Source organism: Mobula birostris, chromosome 26 (assembly GCF_030028105.1).
Source record: "Mobula birostris isolate sMobBir1 chromosome 26, sMobBir1.hap1, whole genome shotgun sequence".
NCBI lineage: Eukaryota > Metazoa > Chordata > Chondrichthyes > Myliobatiformes > Myliobatidae > Mobula > Mobula birostris.
The window spans coordinates 32,859,432-32,886,020 of NC_092395.1; the positions used below are offsets into that span (position 1 = coordinate 32,859,432).

At 40.0% G+C, this 26,589-nt stretch overlaps 1 protein-coding gene across 2 annotated transcripts in view; it reads left to right on the forward strand.

Annotated features, from left to right (window-relative positions):
• The first annotated feature begins 17,909 nt into the window (after positions 1-17,909).
• Positions 17,910-26,589, forward strand: part of wdr18 (WD repeat domain 18) — a 190,118-nt gene continuing 181,438 nt past the window's right edge. For both annotated transcript variants that reach the window (XM_072244516.1, XM_072244518.1), the window contains exons 1-3: positions 17,910-18,130; positions 22,568-22,678; positions 25,365-25,498. In XM_072244516.1, the coding sequence (XP_072100617.1) occupies positions 17,921-18,130; positions 22,568-22,678; positions 25,365-25,498 (455 nt within the window). In that variant the 5' untranslated portion in view covers positions 17,910-17,920. The remainder of the gene's footprint in view (positions 18,131-22,567; positions 22,679-25,364; positions 25,499-26,589) is intronic.

Genomic DNA, 26,589 nt, shown 5'->3' on the forward strand with positions numbered 1-26,589 from the left:
TTGTATGTGCATTTTGCCACAGAGTTTCTAATTTTGAAATTTGTAAATTGATTTTGCAAGTGACATAGCCACAGAATTCATAGAATATTGCTGGAATAAACTTTTTTTGGGTTTTAGTGTATAGATTTTTCTTTGTTCTTATGGAGTCATAGAGTTGTACAGTAGAGAAGTAGCATGTACGGACCATACCTATCTACGCTAATTCCACTTGCCTGGATTTATTTTTATATTCCTCATGCCTCGCTCTTTCAAGTACCTGTCAAGATATCATTTAAATGTTATTGTTTTTTTCTCCACTATCTTCTTTACAATTCATTTCAGATACCTACTGTTCTCTGAATGAAAAAAATCCCCTCAGGTCTCCTTTAAACATTTTCCCTCTTGCACAAAATCAGTGCCCTCTATTTGAGACCTCATGGGGGAAAAAGAATGACTATCCACCTTTCCACAACAATACTTCTGAGGTTTCTCGTTTTCTTAACTGTGGCTTATGTAGTTAACAGATCCTTCCTCTTGATTCTTTGATCTCCATCAACAGCCACACCCCTTCTCTAGGCACTTTCCCACACCCGTTCTTTTACATCTTCTCATTTTCCACCGTGTAGGCATCCAATATTTACATTGCCATTTGCAAAGACCATTAAGCTTCAATATGTGTACTTAAATCAAGCAGTAGTAAATAAAGACAACTGAACTTGCTGTGTTGTCGAGAAGATGTTTTGCCACTCATACGACAGACTTAGTTCTGATTCATGGTGGATAGTTTTCTGGCTTATGAACTCTGAGTTCTTTAAAAGTATAGCAATCATGTGAGGGTCGTTAAGAGTCGTAGAGGTAATAAGAGGGTCATGAATGGAGGTGTGAACTGTTGTTGAGACCCCAGGGTAGAGATGTTAGGACTGCATTGTTAGTAGCTGATAAGTGGTGTCGTACCCCATCCCCTCTGTTCGGGGATGGGTTTTCCAGTTTGACAAAGATGGCTTCTTTAAACACTCTTTCAAACCACTTGTCCTCCCTGTTCAAAATGTGCACATTGTTATCATCAAAGCAGTGTCCTTTGTTCTTTAGGTATAGATATATAGCTGAGTCTTGACCTGGGGTGTTAGCCCTCCTATGTTGGCCCATTTGTTTGTGACGTGGTTGATTTGTCTTACCAATATACAGAACTCTGCAGTTTTCATTGCATTGGACAACACATACAATATTGCTCTGTTTATGTGTAGGTGTAGGATCCTTGGAGTGGATGAGTTTCTGTCTGAGACATCAAGAACAATGGACAGGCTGTTTTAGACTGTACAGTACTTCTCAAAGAAAATGGACATCTAGGTATTGAAGTTTACAGAAACCATCCCACACAGGTCAGTGTCTAAGTTTGACTCTCATCGTCCGTTAGAACATAAGTTGAGGGTTTTCAGAACACTACATCACCCCGCCAAGAATGTGCCTACCAGCATAACAGCTAAAGACGAGAGAAGACCTGAAAGCTTGCGGCTACCCTGACTGGGCCTTCACGAAGACCGCAACAAAAATCAGCCCAACAGATGGAGGTAAGGAGCAAAGCAGATGGAAAAAACATAAGTCATCCCATATGTAGCTGGAGTTTCAGAGAAACTCAGAAGGATTTTCAACAAACACCAAATCCCTGTGTTTTTCAACCCTACAAACACACTCAGACAGAGAATTGTCCACCCCAAGGATTCTATACAAAAACATAAACAGAGCAATATTGTATATGCTATCCAGTGCAATAAGAACAGCACAGATCTGTATATTGGCAAGACAAAACAACTACTTCACTAACGGCCCAACACAGGAGGGCTAATTCCTCAGGTCAAGATGCGGCTGTATATCTACACTCTTAAAAACAATGTGCGCATTTTGGACTGAGAGGACAGGTGGTTTGAAAGAGGTTAAAGAAGCAATCTTTGTCAAACTGGAAACTCATCCGTGAATAGAGGGGGAGGGGTATGACACGACCTATCAGCTACTTACAATGCAGTCCTAATATCTCTACCCTGGTGTCTCCACAACAGTTCACACCTCCATTCATACAAAGATAAGACTAATGACCCTCTCAATCCCTCTACAACCCTCAGTTGCTTTGATTTACTACTGCTTGATATATGATGACCTAGGTTACTGAGAACCTTCATAGGCGTGTGTATTTAAACATTTCTCCCAAATCAGTTTTGCTACATTTTATGCTCACAATGTTGTCTCTTACATTGGATAAACCAAATTGTATGATCTTCAGAAGACATTACAATCATTTCACAAGGGTAAACCTGAGTTTCCAGTTACTTGTCCATTTGCACTCACTGTCTGAATATATCTTAACAAAGCTTAACTTCAGCAGCATCTCGTCATTCCTTACAGGCATGGGACTTAATATTGAGCTAAAAATACTCAAAACCAACCAATTCCTTTGGTATCAGAATTAGCACTCTTCACATATGCTATGTAATATGCTACATTTCCAGCAGCTGCAATGCATGTACTACACTCAGAATTCTGGCATTGTTTTCTTTTTTTTTGTATTCATTCATCTCACTTTATTGACTTCTCCCTCTGACAGGTCAACTATAATTAAACATTTGCCTCCTTTTCTTGGAGAACACTATTAGCATTTGTGTTGCCTGGATTCTCTTGGCCCTCTCTATCCAAAGAACACTACAGCACAGAAAACAGGCCACTTGGCTCTTCTAGTCTGTGCCGAAACTTTATTCGGCTAGTCCCATTGACCCGCACCCAGTCCTTAACCTTCCAGACCTTTCCCATCCATGTATCTATCCAGTTTGTTCTTAAAATTTAAGAGTGAGCTCACATTTATCACATCAGATGGCAGCTCGTTCCACACTCCCACCACTCTCTGAGTGAAGAAGTTCCCCCTAATATTTCCCCTAAATCTTTCCCCTTTCACCCTAAAGCCATGTCCTCACGTGTTTATCTCTCCTAATCTAAGTGAAAAGAGCCTACTCGCATTTATTCTGTCTATACCCCTCATTATTTTGTAAACCTCTATCAAATCTCCCCTCATTTTTCTACACTCCAAGGAATAAAGTCCCAACCTGTTCAATCTTTCCCTGCAACTCAACTCCTGAAGACCCGGCAACATCCTAGTAAATCTTCTCTGCACACTTTCAATCTTACTGATATCCTTCCTAAAGTTAGGTGACCAGAACTGCACACAATATTCCAAATTTGGCCTCACCAATGTCTTATACAACCTCGCCATAACATCCCAATTCCTATACTTAATACTTTGATTTTGCCAAAAGCCTTCTTTACCACCCTGTCCACCTGTGACGCCACTTTTAGGGAATTATGTATCTGAACTCCCAGATGCCTTTGTTCCTCCACACTCCTCAGTGCCCTACCGTTTACTGTGTATGTCCTACTTTGATTTGTCCTTCCAAAGTGCAACACCTCACACTTGACTGCATTAAATTCCATCTGCCATTTTCTAGCCCATTTTTCCAGCTGGTCCTCTGCGAAAGATTTGAAAGCCTTCCTCGCTGTCCACAATGCCTCCAATCTTAGTGTCATCAGCAAATTTGCTGATCCAATTTTCCACATTTTCATCTAGATAATTGATATAGACAACAAACAACAATGGTCCCAGCACAGATCCCTGAGGCACACCACTAGTCACAGGCCTCCAGTCTGAGAAGCAATTATCCACTACCACTCTCTGTCTTCTCCCACACAGCCAATTTCAAATCCAGTTTACAACCTCTCCATGGATACCTAGTGTCTGAACCTTCTGAACTAACCTCCCATGTGGGACCTTGTCAAAGGTCTTACTAAAGTCCATGTAGACAACATCCACAGCCTTTCCCTCATCTACTTCCTTTGTAACCTCTTAAAAAAAAAACTCTACAGAATTTGTTAAACATGATCTACCATGCACAAAGCCATGCTGACTATCCTTAATCAGCCCTTGGCTGTCCAAATACTTGCACCTTCCAATAATTTACCTACTACTGATGTTAGGCTCACTGGTCTGCAATTGCCTAGTTTACTATTAGAGCCTTTTATAAACAATGCAACAACATGAGCCATCCTCCAGTCCTCTGGCACCGCACCGGTGGCTAAGAGCATTTTAAATATTTCTGCCAGGGCCCCTGCGATTTCTACACTAGTTTCTCTCAATGTCCAAGGAAATATCCTGTCAGGCCCGGGGGATTTATCTACCTTTATTCGCTGTAAGGCAGCAAGCACCTCCTCCTCTTTAATCTCTATATGTTCCATGACACTACTGCTTGTTTCCCTTCCTTCCATATACACTCTGCCAGTTTCCTGAGTAAATACTGATAGAAAAAAATCTGTTTAAGATCTCCCCCATCTGCTGAGGCTCCACATATAGACGACCACTCTGATCTTCTAGGGAACCAATTTTGTCCCTTATTATCCTTTTACTCTTAATATACCTGTAGAAACCCTTTGGGTTTACCTTCACATTATCTGCCAAAGCAACCTCATGTCTTTTTTTGCCTTCCTGATTTCCTTCTTTAGTATTTTCTTACATTTTCTATACTCTTCAAGTACCTCATTTGTTCCTAGTTGCCTATACCTGCTATACACCTCTCTCTTTTTCTTAACCAGATTGCCAATATCCCTTGAAAACCAAGGTTCCCTATGCCTGTTAATTTTGCCTTTAATACTGGCAGGAATGTGCAAGCTCTGCACTCTCAAAATTTCACATTTGAAGGCCTTCCACCTACTGAACACTTCTTTGCCAGAAAACAACTTATCCCAATCCACTCTTCCTAGATCCTTTCTCATCTTCACAAAATTGACCTTTCTCCAATTTAGAACCTCAACTCGAGGACCAGATCTATCTTTATCCATAATTAACTTGAAACTAATGACATTATGGTCACTGAACCCAAAATGTTTGCCTACACATACTTCTGACACCTGACCTGTCTGGTTCCCTAATAAGAGATCAAGTGTTGCATCCTCTCTCATTGGTACCTCTATATATTGATCTAGAAAACTTTCCTGAACACATTTGACAAACCCCAAGCCATCTAGCCCTTTCACAGTGTGGGAGTCCCAGTCAATATGTGGAAAGTTAAAATCCCCTACTATTACAACTTTCTGTTTCTTACATCGGTCTGCTATCTCTCTACAGATTTGACCTCCAAATCTCTCTGACTATTGGGCGGTCTATAATACAACCCCATTAGTGTGGTCGCACCTTTCACGTTCCTCAGCTCCACCCATATGGCCTCTGTAGACGAGCCCTCCAGGCTGTCCTGTCTATGCACAGCTGTGATATTTTCCCTGAGTAGTAATGCCACTCCTTCCCCTTTCATCCCTCCCCTTCCGTCACATCTGAAACGGAACCCCGGAACATTAAGCTGCCAGTCCTGACCTTCCTGCAACCAAGTCTCAGTAATAGCAACAATATCATAATCCCACATGCTAATCCATGCCCTGAGCTCATCTGCCTTACCTACAATACTCGTTGCATTGAAATAGATGCACCTGAGAACATTTCTATCTCATACAAACCTTTGATTTCTGTCTATACTTGCAGTTCTTGCATGACCTTTATCCTCTTTCACCTCACTATCTGATCTAACACTCTGGTTCCCCTTCCCCGCAAATCTAGTTTAAACCCCCCGGAGCAGCGCTAGCAAACCTTCCCGCAAGGATGTTAGTCCCCCTCCAGTTCAGGTGCAAACCGTCGTTTCGGAACAGCTCCCACCTTCCCTGGAACAGGGCCCAATTGTCCAGAAACATGAAGCCCTCCCTCCTGCACCAACTCCTTAGCCACATATTTAGCTGCACTATCTTCCTATTTCTAGTCTCACTAGCACATGGCACGGGTAGCAATCCTGAGATTGCAACTCTGGAGGTCCTATCCTTCAACCTTGCACCTAACTCCCTAAACTCGCTTTGCAAGACCTCCTCCTTCTTCCTATCCATGTCATTGGTTCCTACGTGGACCACGACATCTGGCTGCTCACCCTCCCTCTTGAGAATACTGAGAACTTGAACTGAGATATCACGGACCCTGGCACCAAGGAGGCAACAGACCATCCGGGATTCTCGATCTCTCCCACAGAACCTCTTATCTGTCCCCCTAACTATTGAATCCCCTATCACTACCGCTCTCCTCTTTTCCCTCCTTCCCTTCTGAGCTATGATATCCATTGTGTTGTCTGGATTCTCTTGGTCAGTCCTCTCTATCATATCTATTTTGATCTGTACGTGTGTACCCTTCTTTGCAATTTAAATGACACTTTTTTCCAGTTCTAACAAAGGACCAATAATCTGAAATATTAAATTTGTTTCCCTCTCCATGGATGCTGCCTGACCCATTTAGTCCCTCTTTTTTTTAAAATTTCAAAATTGCTATATAGGAACAGAAACATGCTTCATCTTTCTTTGTTATCTAGGCCATAAAAAGAACAAGTATATCATCCCTCTTCTTAACACTGGTGATGCCAAAGTCCAGTTTGTCTCATTGTCAATGAAATATCCCTGCAGGATCATAACCTTAACCAACTTACCCAGAGCTACAAATTATTTTTCAAGGATTGTGTAATTTTGATGCAAATACTCATTCTCAAAGCTTCATTTTTTTTAAGACTGTGCTTGTATTTCTTTTCCATGATGGACACTTTTAATGTCAAATCCCTGGGTCACTGTTATGCTGTTTTTAATTTAATTTAGGATGAAAACCTACATGACACAGGCATACAAATTCATTATCCATTTAAAAAAGAAATCATTGATTTTTTTTCCCCCTGAATAACTTTCATCCACTTGCACTTGAACCAGGGCATGACTTGCACAGTAAGTGGCAGGGCCCTGGTGATTGTTGTAGAACAGAGAGACCAATGGGTGCAAGTAAATAGTTCTTCAAAAGTATCATTATGGGTAGACATTTGGGACAAGAATGTGTTTGGCACACTTGTCGTCATTGGTCAGAGCTTTGAGTACATAATTTCTAAACTTTTATAGATTTTATTGGTGAGACTGTAACTGGGAAAACTAGGCAGATTTGATCATCTGGAAATAGAAGGGATTTCATTTAGGTGGAAAGTGCACCTTGATTTATAAGGAGACTGGACAGGCTGGGGCAGTATCCTCTGGAGTGAAGGAGGTTGAAGGAAGACTTTGTAGATACACAAAATCATGTGGGACATGGGTAAGGTGAATGTTCAGTGTTTTTTGCCGTAGTGCAGGGGTAAAGATTTAAAGGAACTAGAGGGGCAACTTTTTCCATGCAGGGTGGTGGTTATATGCAATGAGCTGCCAGAGGAAATCAAAAGTTCAAAGTAAATTTATTATCAAAGTGTGTGTGTATATGTATCCTCAATAAATCTAGTAACCATAATGAAAGACCACACCAACAGGGTGGACAACCAGTGTGCAAAAGACACTAAACTGCAAAGACAGACATAAATAAATAATAAATATGAAGAATGAGGTGAAGAGTCCTTGAAAGCAAGTCTACAGATTGTGCGAACAATTCATTGATAGGGCAAGTGAAGCTATCCCCTCTGGTTCAAGAGCCTGATGGTTGAGGGGTAATAAATGTTCCTGAACCTGTTGATGTAAATTTAAACAGGTAAATAGATAAGAAATGTTTTGGAGGAATATGGAACAAACACAGGCAAATAGGACTAGGTCAGGTTGACAGTCTTGGTGGGCATGGATGTATTGGTCTGAGGGGTATGTTTCTATGGTATATGAATCTTAAGTGTTTGCATTCACATAATTTGTGACATGTACGATTGGATACAGATGAATTATTAACTTTGTCTGATTTCTGCACTCACTATCCTTCCTACACTTACATTAAATGAGCACTGGGACTAACTATAGTGTTGGAAATACAGTTATGATGGCGCGTGGCCAAGTGGTTAAGGCGTTGGTCTAGTGATCTGAAGGTCGCTAGCTTGAACCTCAGCTGATGCAGCATGTTGTGTCCTTGAGCAAGGCACTTAACCACACATTGCTCTGCAACAACACCGGTGCCAAGCTGTATCACCCTAGTGCCCTTCCCTTGGACAACATCGGTGGCGTGGAGAGGGGAGACTTGCAGCATGGGAAACTGCCGGTCTTCCATACAACCTTGCCCAGGCCTGCGCCCTGGAAATTTCCAAGGCGCAAATCCATGGTCTCACGAGACTAATAGATGCCTATTATTACAGTTATTTTCAAAACTATAGTTGATCCCCTCTTTTGATTCTTTCAGTGTCACAATATACCGGAATGCAGCCATCAAGGTAATAGCCAAGTGGGAGGGGTGCAAAATCTTTCATTTAATCAGTTATTATATCAACATTAATATGAAAGCAAAGCTGATGAATCGATAAAATTCAGAGAACAAATTAGGTTTTTAAAGAAAGAAATTAGATTGAAAATGAGATGGGTCATCCCTACAACATTCTGATCTGTCAGAAATTGTATTTTTAGTCATAGAACAGGTCATAAATCTAGATTTTCAGCTCTAGAACAAATACTTGGTTAGTGAAGACTGGGTCTTTTATATTTAAAAAAACTAGTTTGTCTTCATTCCTCAGACGAATAGGACTGTGTACATTGTATTAAGATACCAAAAGATTAAGGGTGGAACTGACCCTTCATCTTAGAATTGGAAAAAAAAATGATTTTAAGCTTGATAAATAGTCCTGCTGACGGGATTAGATTGATTAAAATCTTAGGTGGTTTATTGAGCAAGATTTGTGCAATTAGCAGTACTAAAAAACAGTACCCAACCATAAAATTCCAGTGAATTGCAAATTTTAAGCCATACTTTTTAATGATAAGTGTGCTACAGGTCAACAGTTGTCCTAATACCAAAAAGTATTACGATTGTCTTAAATAATCTGAATCTAACACTTCGTTTATAACTGCAGTAAATAATTGAAAGAAAGGGGTGGTGTCACTGTAATAACTGCTGAACAGAGAAGAAAACAAAATTGTTATGTGATGCGTGTTGATTTGATGACATAGGATTGGGTTGGAAACTTTCCATGGAAGGATTATACTGTAAAGTTGTTCAAATAAAAACTTGATTCTGCCTATCTTTTATAAGTTTACTGTTACATCTAAAATTACAAATTCACTAGCTAGATAAATAAAAAAAATCTATTCTAAAGCATCCGTAGTAAAGAACAATATGGGTTCATAAAGTGTGCTGTAGACCTTTTTATATTAGCTTGGTTAATTAGAAACATAGCTCCCATCTTTATCATAGAGGTAGCAGTAAAGTATTATTGCAAATCTAGATATTCAGGTATATGTATAATTGGGGATTCTGCAAACTCAGTAGATGACTACACAACTCCATTAATGAGGTCAGATACTATATATATTCCTCTTTAGTCCACATACTGTTTCTTCTTACAACCTCACATTTAAAATGTAGACTTGTCATTGATCTCAATTAATTTTTTACCAGTCAAAACAGTGATATATTGTTGCAGCCAGCATGATGATGGAAGAACTTTGGTACATAGAGAATACCTTTTAGGCATGTTAACCATGATTGAATGTTAACATCTGATTACATACCTGCTACAAGTACATGAGCACAGAAGATGAATGATTACATAATTGAGTTTGGTTGTAATCCCTCCAAGATCAGTCAGATTAATGTAAAATGAATGGTCTGTTCATGTACAGCGTCACTGTGGTTTCTATGAAACTGCACGTAATCTGATGTCAATGCTTTGTGGTGCAACCAAAACAAATGCTTATGCCAGCACATCAACAAATGAAGTTTATTGGAAGCCTATTTCCAAGTGTTAAACACTGAAAACCTCAACTTTCAGCTTATAGTTGTCATCCTAGGTAGAAAAATATTGACAAAAATTATACCAATTAGGTAAACTCCATTAAATTGCAATCAAAATAGCACAGCACAAGATAAAGCTATTTAACCCATTAATTCTGTATTAGAACAAAGTTGATTTCATTTCCACCTTTTCCCTATATACTTAACTTTTTATCAGTCTGATATTTATCTGATTACTTTTTGAAAAAATTCAAAAATATTTCATCCACCCTTTCAGAAAATTCCAAATCATTTTTTGTGGTGGTTCCCAAACTTTTTTGGGTTGCCACCCCCTTGGCGCCCAGACCACATCCCCAGTGCCCCCCTTTCCTTTTCTGACTATTACATAGAAGCTATAAAGAATTTTGATTTACAATGCACAATGAAAGAAAATAGGAACTGCAAATTCAAACCAGTGACAAATAATTTTGAAAATTATTCAAATCTATTTAAAGCTACAAATAAAATTATTTATAGTGAAAACTATTTTCATCAACAATTTTAGAGTGTACATTTCTAGTCTAACTTTTCATTACTTCATTGCTTTTTCACCTTTCCATGAGATGGATGAGCTTGGTGCAATGATATCAGCTTCTCAATAGCAGTCTGAATGTCACTCAGAAGATGTCTCAGATCCCCACATTCAGTAATTTGCAGTCTATTTTGTTGCTTTGAAAAAAGTTGGGTGACTGCACTGAAATCACACTCCACTGAATATGATGTTGGAGAGGCAATAAAGAACATCTTGATCTTTTTCCGCAGTGCAGGATAGAATCGAGATTTCTTTCTGCAACCAAAAATCTTGATATGATTTTTTGAACCTCAGCTTCAGCTTAAAGACATTTTGTAGTGAGATCAGTTCTTCCTCCATCCTTCCTGTTTATTCCTTATTACAAGTGTTCAGGAAAATATTTATTACCCAATCAGGAATTTGGATTGAGAGAACAGCTTGAAACCTCTGTGACATGTCTTTATCTAGCTCACCCAGGTGGCCACACTACACTTGAAGATAATCTGGTATTCTTTCTTCTAACTCGAGAGATTTGGAAATTGGAAAAGTTCATGATGGCCAATGCTGCGCTTAAATAGCTTAACTTGGACAGAAATGTGGAAACAACTGATTTGACTTTGACATTTACATCATTTCCTTGCAGTTGAAGATTGATTACTGAATGAAGCATTTGTGTCTTCAAAGAATTTTACCATAGTTTCAAAAAATGTATAGAAGTGTCTCAGTTTCCTTTTGAGAGCCATCAGACTTCTGTATGCAAAAGCAAGTATTCAAACCATTCATCATTCTCAATACAAAGCTCTCGAGCATGGTACTTCATTTTATTTACTGCTGTGTTAACAATATTTCATGATTTGTGCTGCTGATCACTTAGCCTTTTTTTGCAACAAGATGTCTGTGAATTACACAGTGAATGGTAAACATGTTAGGTACTGTTTTTTTCGAGAAGTTAATAACCTTGCGGTGGTATCCTGTTATTGATGATGCCCCATCTGTTGCAAAAGCAGGAATGTCCGTCTCTTTGAAAAATGACTCAACAACCTGAAATATTGACTCTCTTTGTATCTGTTTCTAGTATCCTTGAAAATAACAGCTCTTGAACTATGCTCTTATCTTTTGTGAAGCAAATATAATCAAGAAGCTAAGAGTTGTTGCCTAGCAAATTTGACTCATCCAACTGCAGAGCAAATTATGTTGTCCTAAGTACATTGCACAATGTGTCTTCCACTTTCTTAGACATTATAACTGTTTGTCTTTGAACAGAATTGTCACTGAGCAGAATCACTTTAATTACTTGGTCTGGTGACTTGTGCAAAACCATATTCAGAACCTCCCTTACTGCTGGCAGAATCAGTTCTTCTCCAACTGTACGTGGCTTTCCAGATTTAGTAATGAGCAATGATATCTTGTATGAAGCACACAAACAATCACTTTTTTGTTGTGAAGTTCTGGCAAATATGTTTGTGTTTTCTGTTTCTGAAAGTTTTCACAAAGTTACTGAAAATATGCTAAGTTCTTGTCTGCTTTATCAGAACATAATCTCTTCAATCTTTCGAGCCTGGACACTTTCATTGACTCATTTGAAAAAATATTAACATTGGTTGCTGTTCATTCCTTAGTGCTGGGATACTCTCTACAGTTCTTTTTTGTTCGATCTGCTTCTGCCCTTTGTGTTACCGATTAACAACCACAGCCTATTGTTAAGTCCCATCTCAAGCACTGTGGTTAATAAAAGGGAAATCATACCTCAGGTAAAACCTGACTCTGCCTGAAGGTACATGAAGTGGGGCAGCAATATCTCAGTTGGGCCTTGGGCTATAGAAATGCGGCCAAGAGCATTTCAAAAGGGCAGATTTTGAATTTTACTCCATTGAATGCCATATCCTAATTCATAGGAATTGCATCACTGTGTGATTAGAGTATGTGAATTGTATAACACCATGCTAAAGTAGTGAATGGCAATAATATGGAGGACAGGCCCAGAGATAACACCATTTCGTCAGTCTAGATTTCAGCAGTGTCACATTTCTTTTCAACAACTATAATGTGTTAAAGTCACCATGACTCAAACAGCCTGGTTCTGTTTCAGCAGTTGCTTTGAAGGATGAAGCTCCTGTGAGGGATCAAAGACAATACCTTGGATGTCCTACATACAGGTCCGTTGTGGGTTACAAATGCCTGACCTGTGCACACCTGTACATATGTGCAAACTACCATAAATATCATTAAATTCAAGTCTGGTTGAAAGCTGTTTATTTGTAACCTCCTTGCAGTAATCAGATGCCACTATCCCTTAAGAAAATAGGCTACCAGTTTCATCATGGGTGGTTACTTAGAAACATAGAAAACCTACAGCAAAATACAGGCCCTTTACCCCACAATGCTGTGCCGAACATGTACTTTAGAAATTAGCTAGGGTTACCCATAGCCCTCCATTTTTCTAAGCTCCATGTACCTATCCAGGAGCCTCTTAAAAGACCCTATTGTATTTGCCTCTACCACCGTCGTTGGCAGCCCATTCCATGCACCCTCCACACTCTGTGTAAAACACAACAACAACAACAACTTACCCCTGACATCTCCTCTGTACCTACTTCCAAACACCTTAAAACTGTGCCCTCTCATGTTCACCATTTCAGTCCTGGGAAAAAGTCTCTGACTGTTCACATGATCAATGCCTCTCATCATCTTATACACCTCTGTCAGGTCACCTCTCATCCTCTGTCGCTCCAAGGACAAAAGGCCAACTTCACTCAACCTATTCTCATAAGGCATGCTCTCCAATCCAGGCAACATCCTTGTAAATCTTCTCTGCACCTTTTCTATAGTTTCCACATCCTTCCAGTAGTGAGGTGACCAGAACTGAGTTCAGTACTCCAAGTGGGGTCTCGGTTACTTAAGAGAGTTGGTTAGAGAAGTGTCAAGCAGTTGCTTCTATCAATATTTGTGCAATGGTAATCTATTAAGCTATGCAACTCCCACTGATATTTCAAACCCATCAAATCAAACCACTGAATGCAGAACATTCTGATCCCAAACATTGTAACTAGGCAGGGATAGACAATAAATATTGTTACATGTTCATGTTAATTGACTCTCATCAACACCATCCATTACCATACAGTGACATTACAGTTACCATATCAATGGACTTCTGTGTATTTTTTGATTTATGGACAAAATTGATGTGTGTTTGACTGATCTTAATTCAGGGACAGTCAGTATTTAGTTGGAGAAAGTTTTTACTCATCTTGTACAGGGTCTTAGTTTCAGGCAGACGGTATGATAGACAAAGCAAAAAGTGAACTGTTCGAAGAAGACCTTGACAGGTCAAGCAGTATCTGAAGAAGAAAGTGAAGGGTCAATGTTTTCGCCAAGACCCTGCATCAAGATTGGCCTCACCAAACTTATCTCTTCGTATCCTAACTCTCTTGTGTATCCCTTTGTTCTGTTCCATTCCATCTACATCTGGGGCATCTCTTATACCCTCCACCATTTTCACAACTTTTAAGTCCCAACTACCTCATCTTTACCGCAGATATCCATTCTGTATATATCTATATTCCCAATCAGAAAGATATTAGAGACTTCCTCCTCTTTCTGGAACTAAGATACAACCAGTTCCCTTACACTATCACTCTAATCTAATGTGTCTGGTGTATCCTTTTGCCTCTATAGATGATGTACGACCTGTCGTGTTCTTTTAGTAGTTTGCTTTTTGCTTCACATTCTAGCATCTGCACTCTCTTGTGCTGCTAATAATGTAGATTATGTTGGTTTGGTGAGTGGGGAAGTTTGAGAAGTGATGGATTAGGTGTCTTCAGTAATCAATGAACAGGATTACAATGGTAGGTTTTAAAGCAGTTGACATACTTTGGCAAGTTGTGAGGATATCAGAGAGTATGAGGCCTAGGAAGATGAAGCTGAGAATTATCTCCACGGCTAAAGTGAAAAATATGCTTCTAGAGGAATGCAGTGGGTCAAGTAGCATCAATGGAAACAGAGAATATGAGGCAACACACATCAAAGTTGCTGGTGAACGCAGCAGGCCAGGCAGCATCTCTAGGAAGAGGTACAGTCGACGTTTCAGGCCGAGACCCTTCGTCAGGACTGAGATGCTGCCTGGCCTGCTGCGTTCACCAGCAACTTTGATGTGTGTTGCTTGAATTTCCAGCATCTGCAGAATTCCTGTTGTTAGAGAATATGAGGTGATGTTTTTTCTAGTTTGCGCCTGCCTCAGCGTGACAGTCGAGAAGGTCAGTGTGGAATGGATCGTGAATTGAAATGACATGTTGCGCAGAAGTCCATGACAGTCTATGCGAGCATAGGGCAGGTGCACTACAAAGCTAAAGTCTAAAGCCCTCCCACACACACACGCATAATATGGGGTTTGCCTGTACTATAATGATTTCTTGGTGAATCCAGCAAACTTAAAGAGGGCCTTACTGAGTTAGAAGTGAGCTCTGATGAATCAGAAGAGATCACAGCAAACATCTGGTGAGTTTGGTGGCAAACCATATGTACTTCCAAATGGTCGTATAGCAGATTATCAGAGTTTTGTTTATCTAGTGGTTAGTGCGTGAAGTAGCTAGGGTTTGTTAGCTACGGTGTAGCATTGACAACTCCAATGTAATTTTAACTATGACAAATTCAGTACATTTTCATAGGGATCGAGATTTTGTAAAATGGATGAAGAAATTAAGAGGAAGTGTGAGGAAAGAATCAAGAAAAAGAGGTATTCGCCAAGAATGTGGAAAAGCAAGTCAACGAAAAACCAAAAGGCGGCCAAGGCAGAAAGTAAGAAACAGCAGAGATGAGTAAAAAAGTGAGGTGGAAGAGAATGATAGAAAGAGGATAACTGTCAGAAGAATAATAGAAAGGAAGAGATTCTGCAGATACTGGAATTTCAGAGCAACACACACAAAAAAAGCACTGGAGGAACACAGCAGGTCAGGCTGCATATATGGAAAGGAATAAACAGTCGACATTTCGGGCTTGGTTCTCTTGGTTCTTGATCCTCCAAAATATTCTGCATGGAATTTAAACTGGAGGTGGCGGAGGGTGGCCTTAAGAAGGAGATTCATCAGCTGAGACCCCTCATCGGGATTGGAGAGGAAAAGGGAAGAAGGATGAAATAAGAACCTGGGTGGTGATATGTTAAAGGGCTTACTAAGAAGAAATCTGATAGGAGAGGGCAGTGAACCACTGAGAAGGGATCCAGGGTTTGGTGATAGGCAGGTGAGGAGAACAGAAGAGGTAAGGGGGAGCGAAAGTGGGGAATGGAGGGAAGAACAGTTGGGGGGTGGGGATGGAGGTGGAAATTACCAAAAGTTAGAGAGATCAATATTCATGCAATCAGGTTGGAGGTTACCCAGACGAAATATGAGGTATTGCTCTTGCAAACTGAGAGTGGCCGCATTGTGGCGGAAGAGGAAGCCATGGACTGACACGTCTGAAAGGGAATGGAAATTGGAACATTTGGCCACCGGGAAATCCTGCTTGTTATGGACGGGCAAAGGTGCTCGACGAAGCGGTCCTCTACTTTACACCGGGTCTCATCGATGTAGAGAAGGCTGCATCGGGAGCACTGGACAATGTAGACGACCCCCAACAGACTTGCAGGTGAAGTGTTGCCTCAACTGGAAGGATTGTTTTGAGCCCTGAATGGAGGTGAATGGGCAGGTATGACACTTCTTCCGCTTGCAGGGAGAAGTGGCCGGAGTGAGATTGATCGGGAGGGACGGATGGACTAGGGAATCACGGAAAGAGCGATCCCTGCGGAAAGCGGCGGGGGAGGGGAAGGTTGAAGGTGTTTGGTGATATGATCCCGTTGAAGATGAAGGGAGTTGCGGAGAATGATGTGCAGAGTGGATGTGGAGGTTAATGGGGTGGTAGGTAAGGACAAGAGGAACTCTATCCTGACTAAGGTGCGCAGAAAATGAATTGAGGGCTGATGTCCGAGAAATGGAGGAGATGCCGTTGAGGGCAGCATCCACGGCAGAGGAAAGGAAATCCGTTCTTTGAGGAAGGAAGACATCTCTGATGTCCCGGAAAGGGAAGCCTCATCCCAGGAACGGATGCAGCGGAGACGCAGGAATTGAGAAAAGAGAATGGCATTTTTTTTTAAAGGTGACAGGGTGGAAAGAGTTATGGTCAAGGCTGTGAGAGTCAGTAGGTTTATAAAAGATATAGGTAGATAGGTTGTCTGCAGAGGTGGAGACTAAAGAGATGAATAAAAGGGAAAGAGGACCCAGGAATAAACCAAGTGAATTGGCGAGCTCAAGATGGGTGCACGAGACAGCAACGTAGCGCAGAAGGGGTCGGAGAGCGCTACACGTGAATATTTGTAACACGGACAGATCCACGCCGCTGGCGAAAAGGCAACCATACGGTAGCTGGGGCCCAGGCGGATGTCCATGGCTACGATTGGCTTGGAGGAAAGGAGAAGAGGCGTGGGGGGAAACAAGGAAATGGAGAGAGAGAGTACTAAATGGAGCCTTTAATGAATGAGGAGAGGGAGTGGAAGTTGAACTTATTGCATTGATGGCAGTCTTTCCATTTTAAAAATGAACTAAAATTAACCCAGGTTTATTGCAACATGGAAAATCGATGCAAAATAAAATAGATTTAACATTAACTGATTCTTTTCACAAACGCTGCCTAACCCCCTGAGTACTTACAGCGCTTTTAGTTTATTTTAAATTTCCAGCATCCGTGGCACTTTGGTTTTCGGAGAACTATATTGATCGGCGTTAGACCGAAAACCCAACACTACTTCCCTTTCTTTTAACCACGTTATTGATTAGTGTCCATGGGTTTACTGTCAAAATATAATTAACGTTCAATCTCAGGTGATCAAACAAAAACATCTATTACTTATTCAACCGCCGAAAACTATAAGACGGAGGCCGGGCTACTGATTGTCCTGGGTTATATATAAATGAGGAATACAATTTGGCAGATGATTCTGAGCTCTTCCAGTCTAGTAACAATCTCTAATATGATGCTGCAATCAATTTTCCTAGAGTATCCTAAAATAATTCTTCCTTCTCTACCCTCTGTCGAAATCTCCGTCACGTTGATTACTTTTTCTATGAAGCATTCTTTGGCATCAGCTTTGAATGTGTGCCAATTAAGCTGACCCACAGTGCCAAATACATTCACGCATCAGGTACACCTCCCAGTGTTGAAGAGCCCAAAACCCGATCGATTCTGAAGGTCATAGATTATCCCTGTTCCTTGACAGCATATTTTCATTGTTACACATACGAAATGCTGGAGAAACCCAGCATCTATGGAAAGGAATAATCAGTCGACGTTGCGGGCCAAGACCCTTCATCGGAGCTGCTGAGTTCCTCTAGCAGTTTGTATGTGTTACTCTGGATTTCCAGCATCTGCCTAATCTCTTAAGCATATTTTCATTCCAAATTCGCATTAATTTGGGCATAATAATCTAATTTTTGACATAATTTCACTGCATAACAAGCACAGAATGTCGTATTTAAATTCCATCGGTCCCAACTTTTGGCCCTGTTGCCAGGGTAACGATTCGGCGCCACTCTTGCCGCGCAGCTTGTTGGCAGCGGGAATTGTGGGACAATGTGAAGATGGCGGCCGTGTTGGAGGTGGTGCTGAGTTGCGATGCCGGGGGTTCGCTGTGGAACTGTAACGTGTGGGAGCCGCGCTCCGGGACCACGCTAACGACCTACCGGGGCGGCAACACCTCAGCCCGTGCCTTATGTACTTTAGGCGGCGAGTTTCTGTTGGGAGCGCAGCTCGGCAAGAATTACATCAACGTATGGGAGTTGCAGCGGAAGGTGAGCGAGTCAATTGGGAGGGAGTGCGTACGGACAGCGGGATCTTAGGTGGGGAGAATAGCGATAGGAAATGATGAACTGTGGGGCAATCAGAACAAGGGGACAGAGGTGGAGAGAAAGGGGTAAGGAGCACATGGAATGGCGACTGGATGGAAGGGTAATGTAGCTCGGAGGCTTCAGGCGGAGAGAGCATGGGCAGAGTCCTGGAGAGGAATGGTACGCACGTAGGGGTTACTGGAGGACGGGGGGGTACTTGGATCAGAACGACTGAATAGGCGATAATATAGCATTATTTGATCCTTATCTGCTTTGGAATTATGTTCGTGGTGGATCTGTTGGTCTGAGTTGTGGCTTGTATGTATATCATCGTGTTGCAGTTACAGAACTGAAGTGAGTTTCTGAGGGTAGGCAAGTTTGAGAAGTTCTTGGCTGACAACTAAGAGCTTCAGTAAGGATTACAAAGACCATTATGTGATTAGTACTGGATTTTTCTTTGAGGGCACATCTATTGTTCGACTGGATGGAGGGAGTCCACACTTTTGGAAGGAGTGCCACAAACACGAGAAAATCTGCAGATGCTGGAAATCGAAAGCAACACACACAAAATGCTGGAGGAACTCAGTAGACCAGCCGGCATCCGTGGAAAAGAGTAAATAGTTGACGTTTCGGGCAGAGACTCTCGTCGACTATTTACTCTTTTCCACAGATGCTGCATGGTCTGCTGAGTTCCTCGAGCATTTTGCGTGTATTTCACAGAATTTTTATGCTGGGAAGAGGCAGTTGGTGAAAAGCTATTTCATGTCTTTTCCTATGAGAGAGAGTTATACAGCTCTTCAGCTGCTAAAATCAAACTTTGTCTCCTTTTTTAGATGACGGCCAAGGCTGCAATGTTTTTTTTGTGTTACTGGCATAGCTTTCTATCCCAGGATGAGCCCAAATTCTGCATCAGAAGCTTCTCTGTGTCACTGTTTAGAACTTCAGCATGGATATTGCCTGTTCCAGAGGTTTTATTATTTGTGTGTTGGTGTATTGCATTTGCAACCGGCTGAGGTGTGAATGAGAATGGACTGGAATGTTTTGTGGAATGTAGTCAAGTGCACATGTTGAAGAACTCCTTTACCAAAACTGTATTTAGATTAATTATGTTCATGTTGGGAGAGGGACTGGAACGTTGCATAGGGTTCTGAGGTGTTAGTTGTGAGGTGGGTGCAGACAGGCTTCACAGAATATAGGCAGGTTAAGTGAATAACCAAGGAGATGAGAGAATGTTATAAAGAAATGTGTGAGGCTGTTCCCTCTGCTAGAAAATAAAAAGCAGATTTTCTGTGAATGGTAATATATTTTGTAAATGGAAACCTCCGATGAACCTCTGGGGAACTATGAACTTGTCCAAATTTAGACAGAAGGATTGAGATGTATCTGTATGTGAATCACGGAAAGTTAATATGCAAGATCAGTAAGCAGTTAATGTTTATAGTGACACGAGATTGTAGTGAGTGAACGTGAGTGAAGTAAGACAGTTTGCTGGAATCACATAGGGTTTGTGTGAGACTGCCTGGAATACTGCATTCTGCTTTCATTTTGAGAAATTTGGGTAAATAAAAGGATTTTGGGCAGTGAAGGTTCACCACCTTGTTTCCTGGGATGATGGATTTGCATTCCACATGAGGATTATCAGAAGTAGGCCACTTGGCCCTTGAGTGAGCTATATCATTTGATCTAATTGGAACTGCATTTCTAGCAACCCAGAACTGGAGGTTCCAGATGCCGGAAATCTGGAGCAACACGCACAAAATGCCAGAGGAACTCAGCAGATCAGGCAACATCTATAAAGGGAAATAAACAGTCTTGATGAAGGGATTGAGCCCAAAACTTCATCTGTTCATTTCCCTCCATAGATGCTGCCTGACCTGCTGAGTTCTTACAGCATTTTCTCTGTGTTGTAACCTTTCATTTTCTTATTTATCATGACTCTATCTACCTTTGCCTCAAAGGCTGTTTTCATACCATTTGAGGAAGGCAGTTCCAAAGATTCATAACCTAAAAGAGAAAATTCACCTAATCTTTCTTAAATTAGTTACCCTTTAAAAAAAACACTGATTCCATGATTTCACAGCATTTAAGTGATTGATAATAAATCTAATTCTGATTGTAGATCCTCTCACAGAGGAAACATCCTCTCTGCATCCACCCTGTCAAGAGAGGTGCAATGTGTTCTTGTGATGGTATTGGGTTCACTGTCCACACAGTTGTAAGCTCCAAAGGAGATCTTAAATCGTATCTGATACAGACATTTATGAGTACCTTTACAATAGGGAAGTTATATTGTATCAACATATTCTTCAAAGACTAGCTTACCTCCCTGTCTCCTCTCTGCTGAGGTTTAGCTGCCAATACTCACTATTTGAGTGGTGGGATCGCTCTCCCTACCAAATAGGAGAAGCTTCCAGTTTAAGTAGTTTAAATGCAGGTTTATGTTATTTTTAATAATACATGTTTAAGTTTAGACAAGTAGTTCTTAACACACATTTAAAACTGAGGATTTCTAATTTATAAAATATTTCCGAATTTCAAAATATTTATAAACTACAAAGGATTTCCAAACGCCGAAATAAAAGAACCTGTCACGATTTGCAGATAAATGAATCTATGACTCAGAAACCCAAGGTTGAGGAATGAATGCTAATTCTTTCTGTCACCCTGTCTTTCTGTCATTTTCCTTGTCATTCCTAACAATTCTCAGTGCTTTCTAACATTGATGTTTTCCAGATACATTTGCTGGGACAAAATTGTTCACACAGATGGTCTAAAAGGTTCTGGGGACAGAGATCCTGGAAGTCCAAATTTAATGCTGAGAGGGCTAACTCTGAATACACAAATAATCCAACTATTGATTGGTGCCCATGCTTAATGTGCTAAGTGACAAAATAAGTCTCACAATGATGCAAATAACTTGGCTGTAGTTACCTGGTTTGATGTAGGCAAATTAACATAGCCTCCTACGTTTAGCTGATGCAGACCAGAACAACTTATGGTCATTTCACTTTATAAACCATGTCTCTTATCAGCCAGTCCCCTGCTCTGGGCCAGCAGACTATGCTGTGTAGACAGTGCTGTTTGTTTGCTATGCTGTCCTTTTAACTTCAGACTAATTATTGCTTGAAATTTGCATTTAGAACTGAAGACTAGCTCTTGTTTACAACAAAAAGATGAGGTAGGAATATTGGTTAGAAGTTTTAACTATTGTCACAAACAATTCTGACCCTTTGGAAAGGTCATGTTACTTTGCTAGAAGGCTGAGGTTAACAGTAAACCTCTCGGGCCCTAGAAAGTGACTATCTATCATATTCTCATATTGTGCTATATAACTGAAGTATTGATCTCTGTTTGGTATTGAATCTCCTTCACAATAAATAACATTTGGTTAATTTTACTAATTATATTATTTCATATTAACCTGTGAATCATACACAAAGACACTCTGATCACTTTGCCTCTCAGTAATATTTTATCATTTAGAGTATGCCACTCTTTTATTTTTTTTGCAAAATAGATATTTTGACATTATGCTCCATTTGCAGGATCTCTGTGCATTCATTCGGCTTATCTATGTCTATTGCCTATGTCTCTTAGGTCCTTCATAGCTTGCTCTATCACCTGTTTTTGTATCATCAGTAAATGTTATCCAAATTTTCAGAACCTTCATGCAAGTCATTTATATAATTTGTGAATTGTTGAGTTCCCAACACTGATTCCTGTGTCACAACACTAATTACATTTTGCCAATTATGTTAACTGTTTGCAAACCAATCTTTTATCTACACCCAAGGTATACACTCCCACAATGTGAGCTTTGATTTTTGCATCACTTAGCGTAACTTATGGAAATCTAAATATTGTACATCTAAAGTCTCGCTTTTATTTGCAGCATATTACTTCAGTACTAATGAAGTGCCTTGCCCCAAAATGCTGGCATGTTACTCCTATCCATAAATACTGCCTGATCTGATGAGTTCCTCCAGAATTTTATGTGTGTTGCTCTGGATTTCCGATATCTGCAGAATCTCTTGTGTTTATATTACTTCATGTACTCCAATATAATGATTAGATTTGATTTCACTTACACAGAATCATATTGACTGGCTTGATTACCTTGAATTTTTATTAGTGACCTGCATCAGAGTATGTAGCATTGTTTAATATATATTTGCAAGGCAAGTTACTTATGGTTAATGTGAACTGATGAGCACTTAATGATAATCCATACTTCTATAAGGAATAACGTTCTATGTCGCCAAGAAACCATCATATGAAATTGTTCATATATGGTGATGCAGATCGCCAATAAGTGAAAAATGATACAATTGATAAACAGTGGGTGGAGTAGTCAGTGTGGTTGTAGAATTTTATTTGATAAACACTTTCAATTTATTTCAGGATCAATTGCAGCAGAAGATAGTCTGTCCTGGGATTGTTACCTGCCTTGCTGTGTCACCCAATGGACTTTATGTGACGGCTGGAATTGAAGAGAGTATCTACTTGTGGGAGGTAAACATTAAAATTCCTGTTCATTGTTGTGTGCTATAAACTGAGTGTTCAATTTATAATTACTGACTGCATAATGTTTGTATAGAATTAAGGTTTGGAAAAATAAGATAAACCTGTTGGTTTATATGTTTTGTTGGATTTAAGATTTGAAAAAAATTTTTGAGACCTCACCTTAATAGGCTTTCCTAGGGAAAGTTAACCTTATAAATTTAGATGATACATCTTGTATTGAGATAGAAACATGTCATCATGAAAACACTTCTGATCTTTCCATTTGGTTTTTTGTTAAAGTTGGAAGTTTTGCTGCAGAAATTTCAGAAAATTCTTATGAAGGCTCTTTAACGTGAAACCTTAACTATTTTGCTCTTCAGAGAATGATTGCAATATTCACTGTTAGAATAAAACTAAATGTATAATTAGTAAGTTCAGTGATTGAATAAAATATCAAGCTCGGTAGCTTGAAGTTCTTCAAAGTAACCACATTGTGGCAGTCACTGCACTTTCAAAGTCAGAAGAATCTTGTTGCAATTTCAAATCCCCTTTAGGATTTAATATTGTCTTGCAGTTACTGTTTTATAATTGTGAAATATGAAACTTCATAGATGAGGCATCTTGGATGCTGTTAGAATTGTCAGAAAAACATAAAGACTGAATTTTATTTTCTTTCATGATTTTTCACCTTGTTTTTGTCACACTATTACCAACATTTCTTTTCTGCAGTGCCTTTCCCCACTGCAGATTTTTCATATATGAAATTCAGTGTTCATTAAACGGCGATTTCTGATGCTATGCGAATTCTGTGCTGTCGGCAGTATTGCTTAGAGTTCTGGTACCTCCGTCTAATGACAGCAACTCTGTTTCAGCATTGGCCTTATCGTTAGTAACAATATCATCCTTTTTCACATTTTGTTTTAATAATAATTTGATTTTGTCCCTTTCAGATAGCAAGGACCAAGCTTCAATAACTATTAAATGTCAATTGGTGTCTCAATCCATTCTCTTCACTTTCTTATGATGGTGCCTGTCTTTTAATTGAATATATTAACTGTTTTTTTCCTTTTACTCTGATCCATCTTCATTGGAATTCAGGCTTCATCCTACCTCAGTGAACAAAATGATAATGATTAGTACTTTCTCTTGCCTCAAAGCTTACATTTTTCACTGAAGTATTTTTACCCTACTGCCCCTCACAAGATTTGACTTTTTATTTCCAAGTATTCTCTTGATTTTTTTTTGTTATTGAGAACTACTGGATTGCCGATTGCCACTTCTATTTTCGTCTTTCATTTTCTTTCAACTGGCCATGAATTTTCAGTATAAAATTGAATCTCATTAGGTTGAATGACAATGGAAAAGAAAAAAGAACTTATATTCAGCCACATTTCTGTATTATTACTTGTTCCCTCCTAAGTGATTCTGACATGACCACTGAAGAGCTCATGCTGCTTATATCTGCACTCTGGTCACGTTATTAGATACAGGGGCGGGACCTGATGTGATCTTCTGCTGCTGTAGCCCATCCACTTCCAGATTCAATATGTGGTATGTTCAGTGACGCTCCTCTGCACACCACTGTTGTAACGTGTGGTTATTTGAGTTACTATTGCCTTCCTATCAGTTTGGATCAGTTTGGCCATTCTCTTTTGATGCCTTTCATTAACAAGGTAGTTTTGCCCATAGAACTGCAGCTTACTGGATGGTTTTGTCTTTGCACCATTCTCTGTAAACTCAAGACTGTTGTGGTGTGTATAAGTCCCAGGAGATCAGCAGTTTCTGAGGTATTCAGGTGACCCGATCTCGGGTCAAAGTCATTTGGGTCATATTTCTTCCCTATTCTGATGTTTGGACTGAACAACAACTGAGCCTCTTAACCATGTCTGTATGCTTTTTTGCACTGAGTTGCTGCCAGTGATTGGCTGATTAGAGATTTGCATTATAGAGACTAAGGAACAAAGCCAACCTGCATGTTGCCCTCCAAAACCACACACTAACCTGACATGGGGGAAAAGTATCACTGTTTCTTCATCATTGTCTAAAATGGGCATTTGTGAGCAGCTTCAGAATCCGATTGATGATAATTGACTTTTAACATGAAATTTGGTGTTTTGTGGCAACACTACCGTGCAAATATATAAAATGACCATGAATCACAGAAGTACATAATGGTTGTCATGGACTGTTCAGAAATTTGATGACAGAGAACTGTTCATGAATGTGGGTTTTTAAGCTCATTTACTGCCTCTCTGATTGTAGTAGGGAGAAGAGAGCATGTCCCAGATGGTGAAGGTTGTTGGTGATTGATGACTTTTTGATGAATAAGTGCCATTTGATGGTACTGTCAGTGACCCTTTCCATCACTTTACTCTGAAAATAGGCTGGTGGAGTGGTAATTAGCTGTTGGAAAGGCATCAATGCATGCATGATAAAGTGAAATTGATTATAGCCGAATCATTGGAACAGCGTAGAAATAATAAATGAACCAATAATCCAGGTATATATTTTTAAATTGTTTGGAAAGGTAAATAATGTAGCTCAGATTTGTATAGTTGTATAATGGAATTGTGCCTGGAGCTCAGGAGGCAGCCATCTTGCATCCACAATAAATTCTGAATTGTTTTAAGTACCTCTTGAAACTAAACTAGCTGGTTTAAAAGCTGATATATTCCTGTTTTGTTTCTCCTCCAAGGTATCTACTGGAAATCTTCTCCTCACACTGTCCAGGCATTATCAGGAGCTGACATGCATTCGCTTCACCGATGATAGCAGCCACTTCATCTCGGGAGGGAAAGATAATCTTGTGATTGTGTGGAATTTGTCCAGGTATTGGAGTAATTATGTAGCAAGTAAAACTTACCTTCCCAATTTTCTGTAGTGCATTTGTTTTGGGAGCGATTCCTGCTTTGTGATACACTGCACTTCCTCTGCATAGCCCTGTCTTTGAACAGCACGAAGGATTCTATCCTTTGCCCAATTCAGTTTCTCTGCACTGAAAGGTTGCATATAAATGTGCCAACCGTTGCAAAGGCTGTGTTTGGCTACCCCTGTAAAGGAATGAGTAACATGTGAGAGCTGGGCAATTGCTCTGGTAAGTGACTTTCAGCTTGAAAAATATGCACTGCCAAGTCGGAGCGGTGATCAGTGAGTGATGTTGGTTGATACTTGAGGATGGTATTTCTACATCTGCCTCAGGGTCAGCTAAGTAGAAAGTTTCCCGCAGACTTTGTTCCTCTTAAGGAGCAGCAAGAAATGTTGGGCCAGTTAACCATGGCAAGGAGGTGAGCTGATCAGCTTGAAGCCCTCTTGTACATTATCAGCTAAGTTAAGATCAGCAGGAACATAGTTTCATTGGCTCTTTTGAGTTGATCCCCTAAAGTTTTGTAACTTCAAAACATAAAAAACCAATTAAAAGAAGAATATGGGAGCCAGGAATGTGAGTAACTTTTTTTTATTTTAAGTGAGGGATGTGGTGCATATGACGTGATAGTGTGATGATGTATGCCATTTATGCACTATTATATATAAATTGCAATGCATTATTTAAATAAAGAATGCTCAAACAAACAGTATATTTACAATATTACTCAAATATTAAATATACAACATTCTTCCCTGCTTAGCTACAAATTCCAGCTCATTAGAAAATGTATCTCAGCTTGTATACATATACTGTATGTATAACATGTGCTATATAATACAGCTACTGTATACAGACATCCGCAGCATAGTAAATTTTAAATTGAATCATTCAGGCCTAAAGACTTAATTGTTGTGAAGGCTTTCTTACTCCTGTGGGATAACGTCTTTCTTGACAAGGAGGATCACTGTGCTTGGCAGGTGAGACTTCTCAGTTTCCGGGCCTGCCTCTGTAGTGGTTGTAGGAGTTGACTCTGGGACTGCAGGAAGTGGTTCTG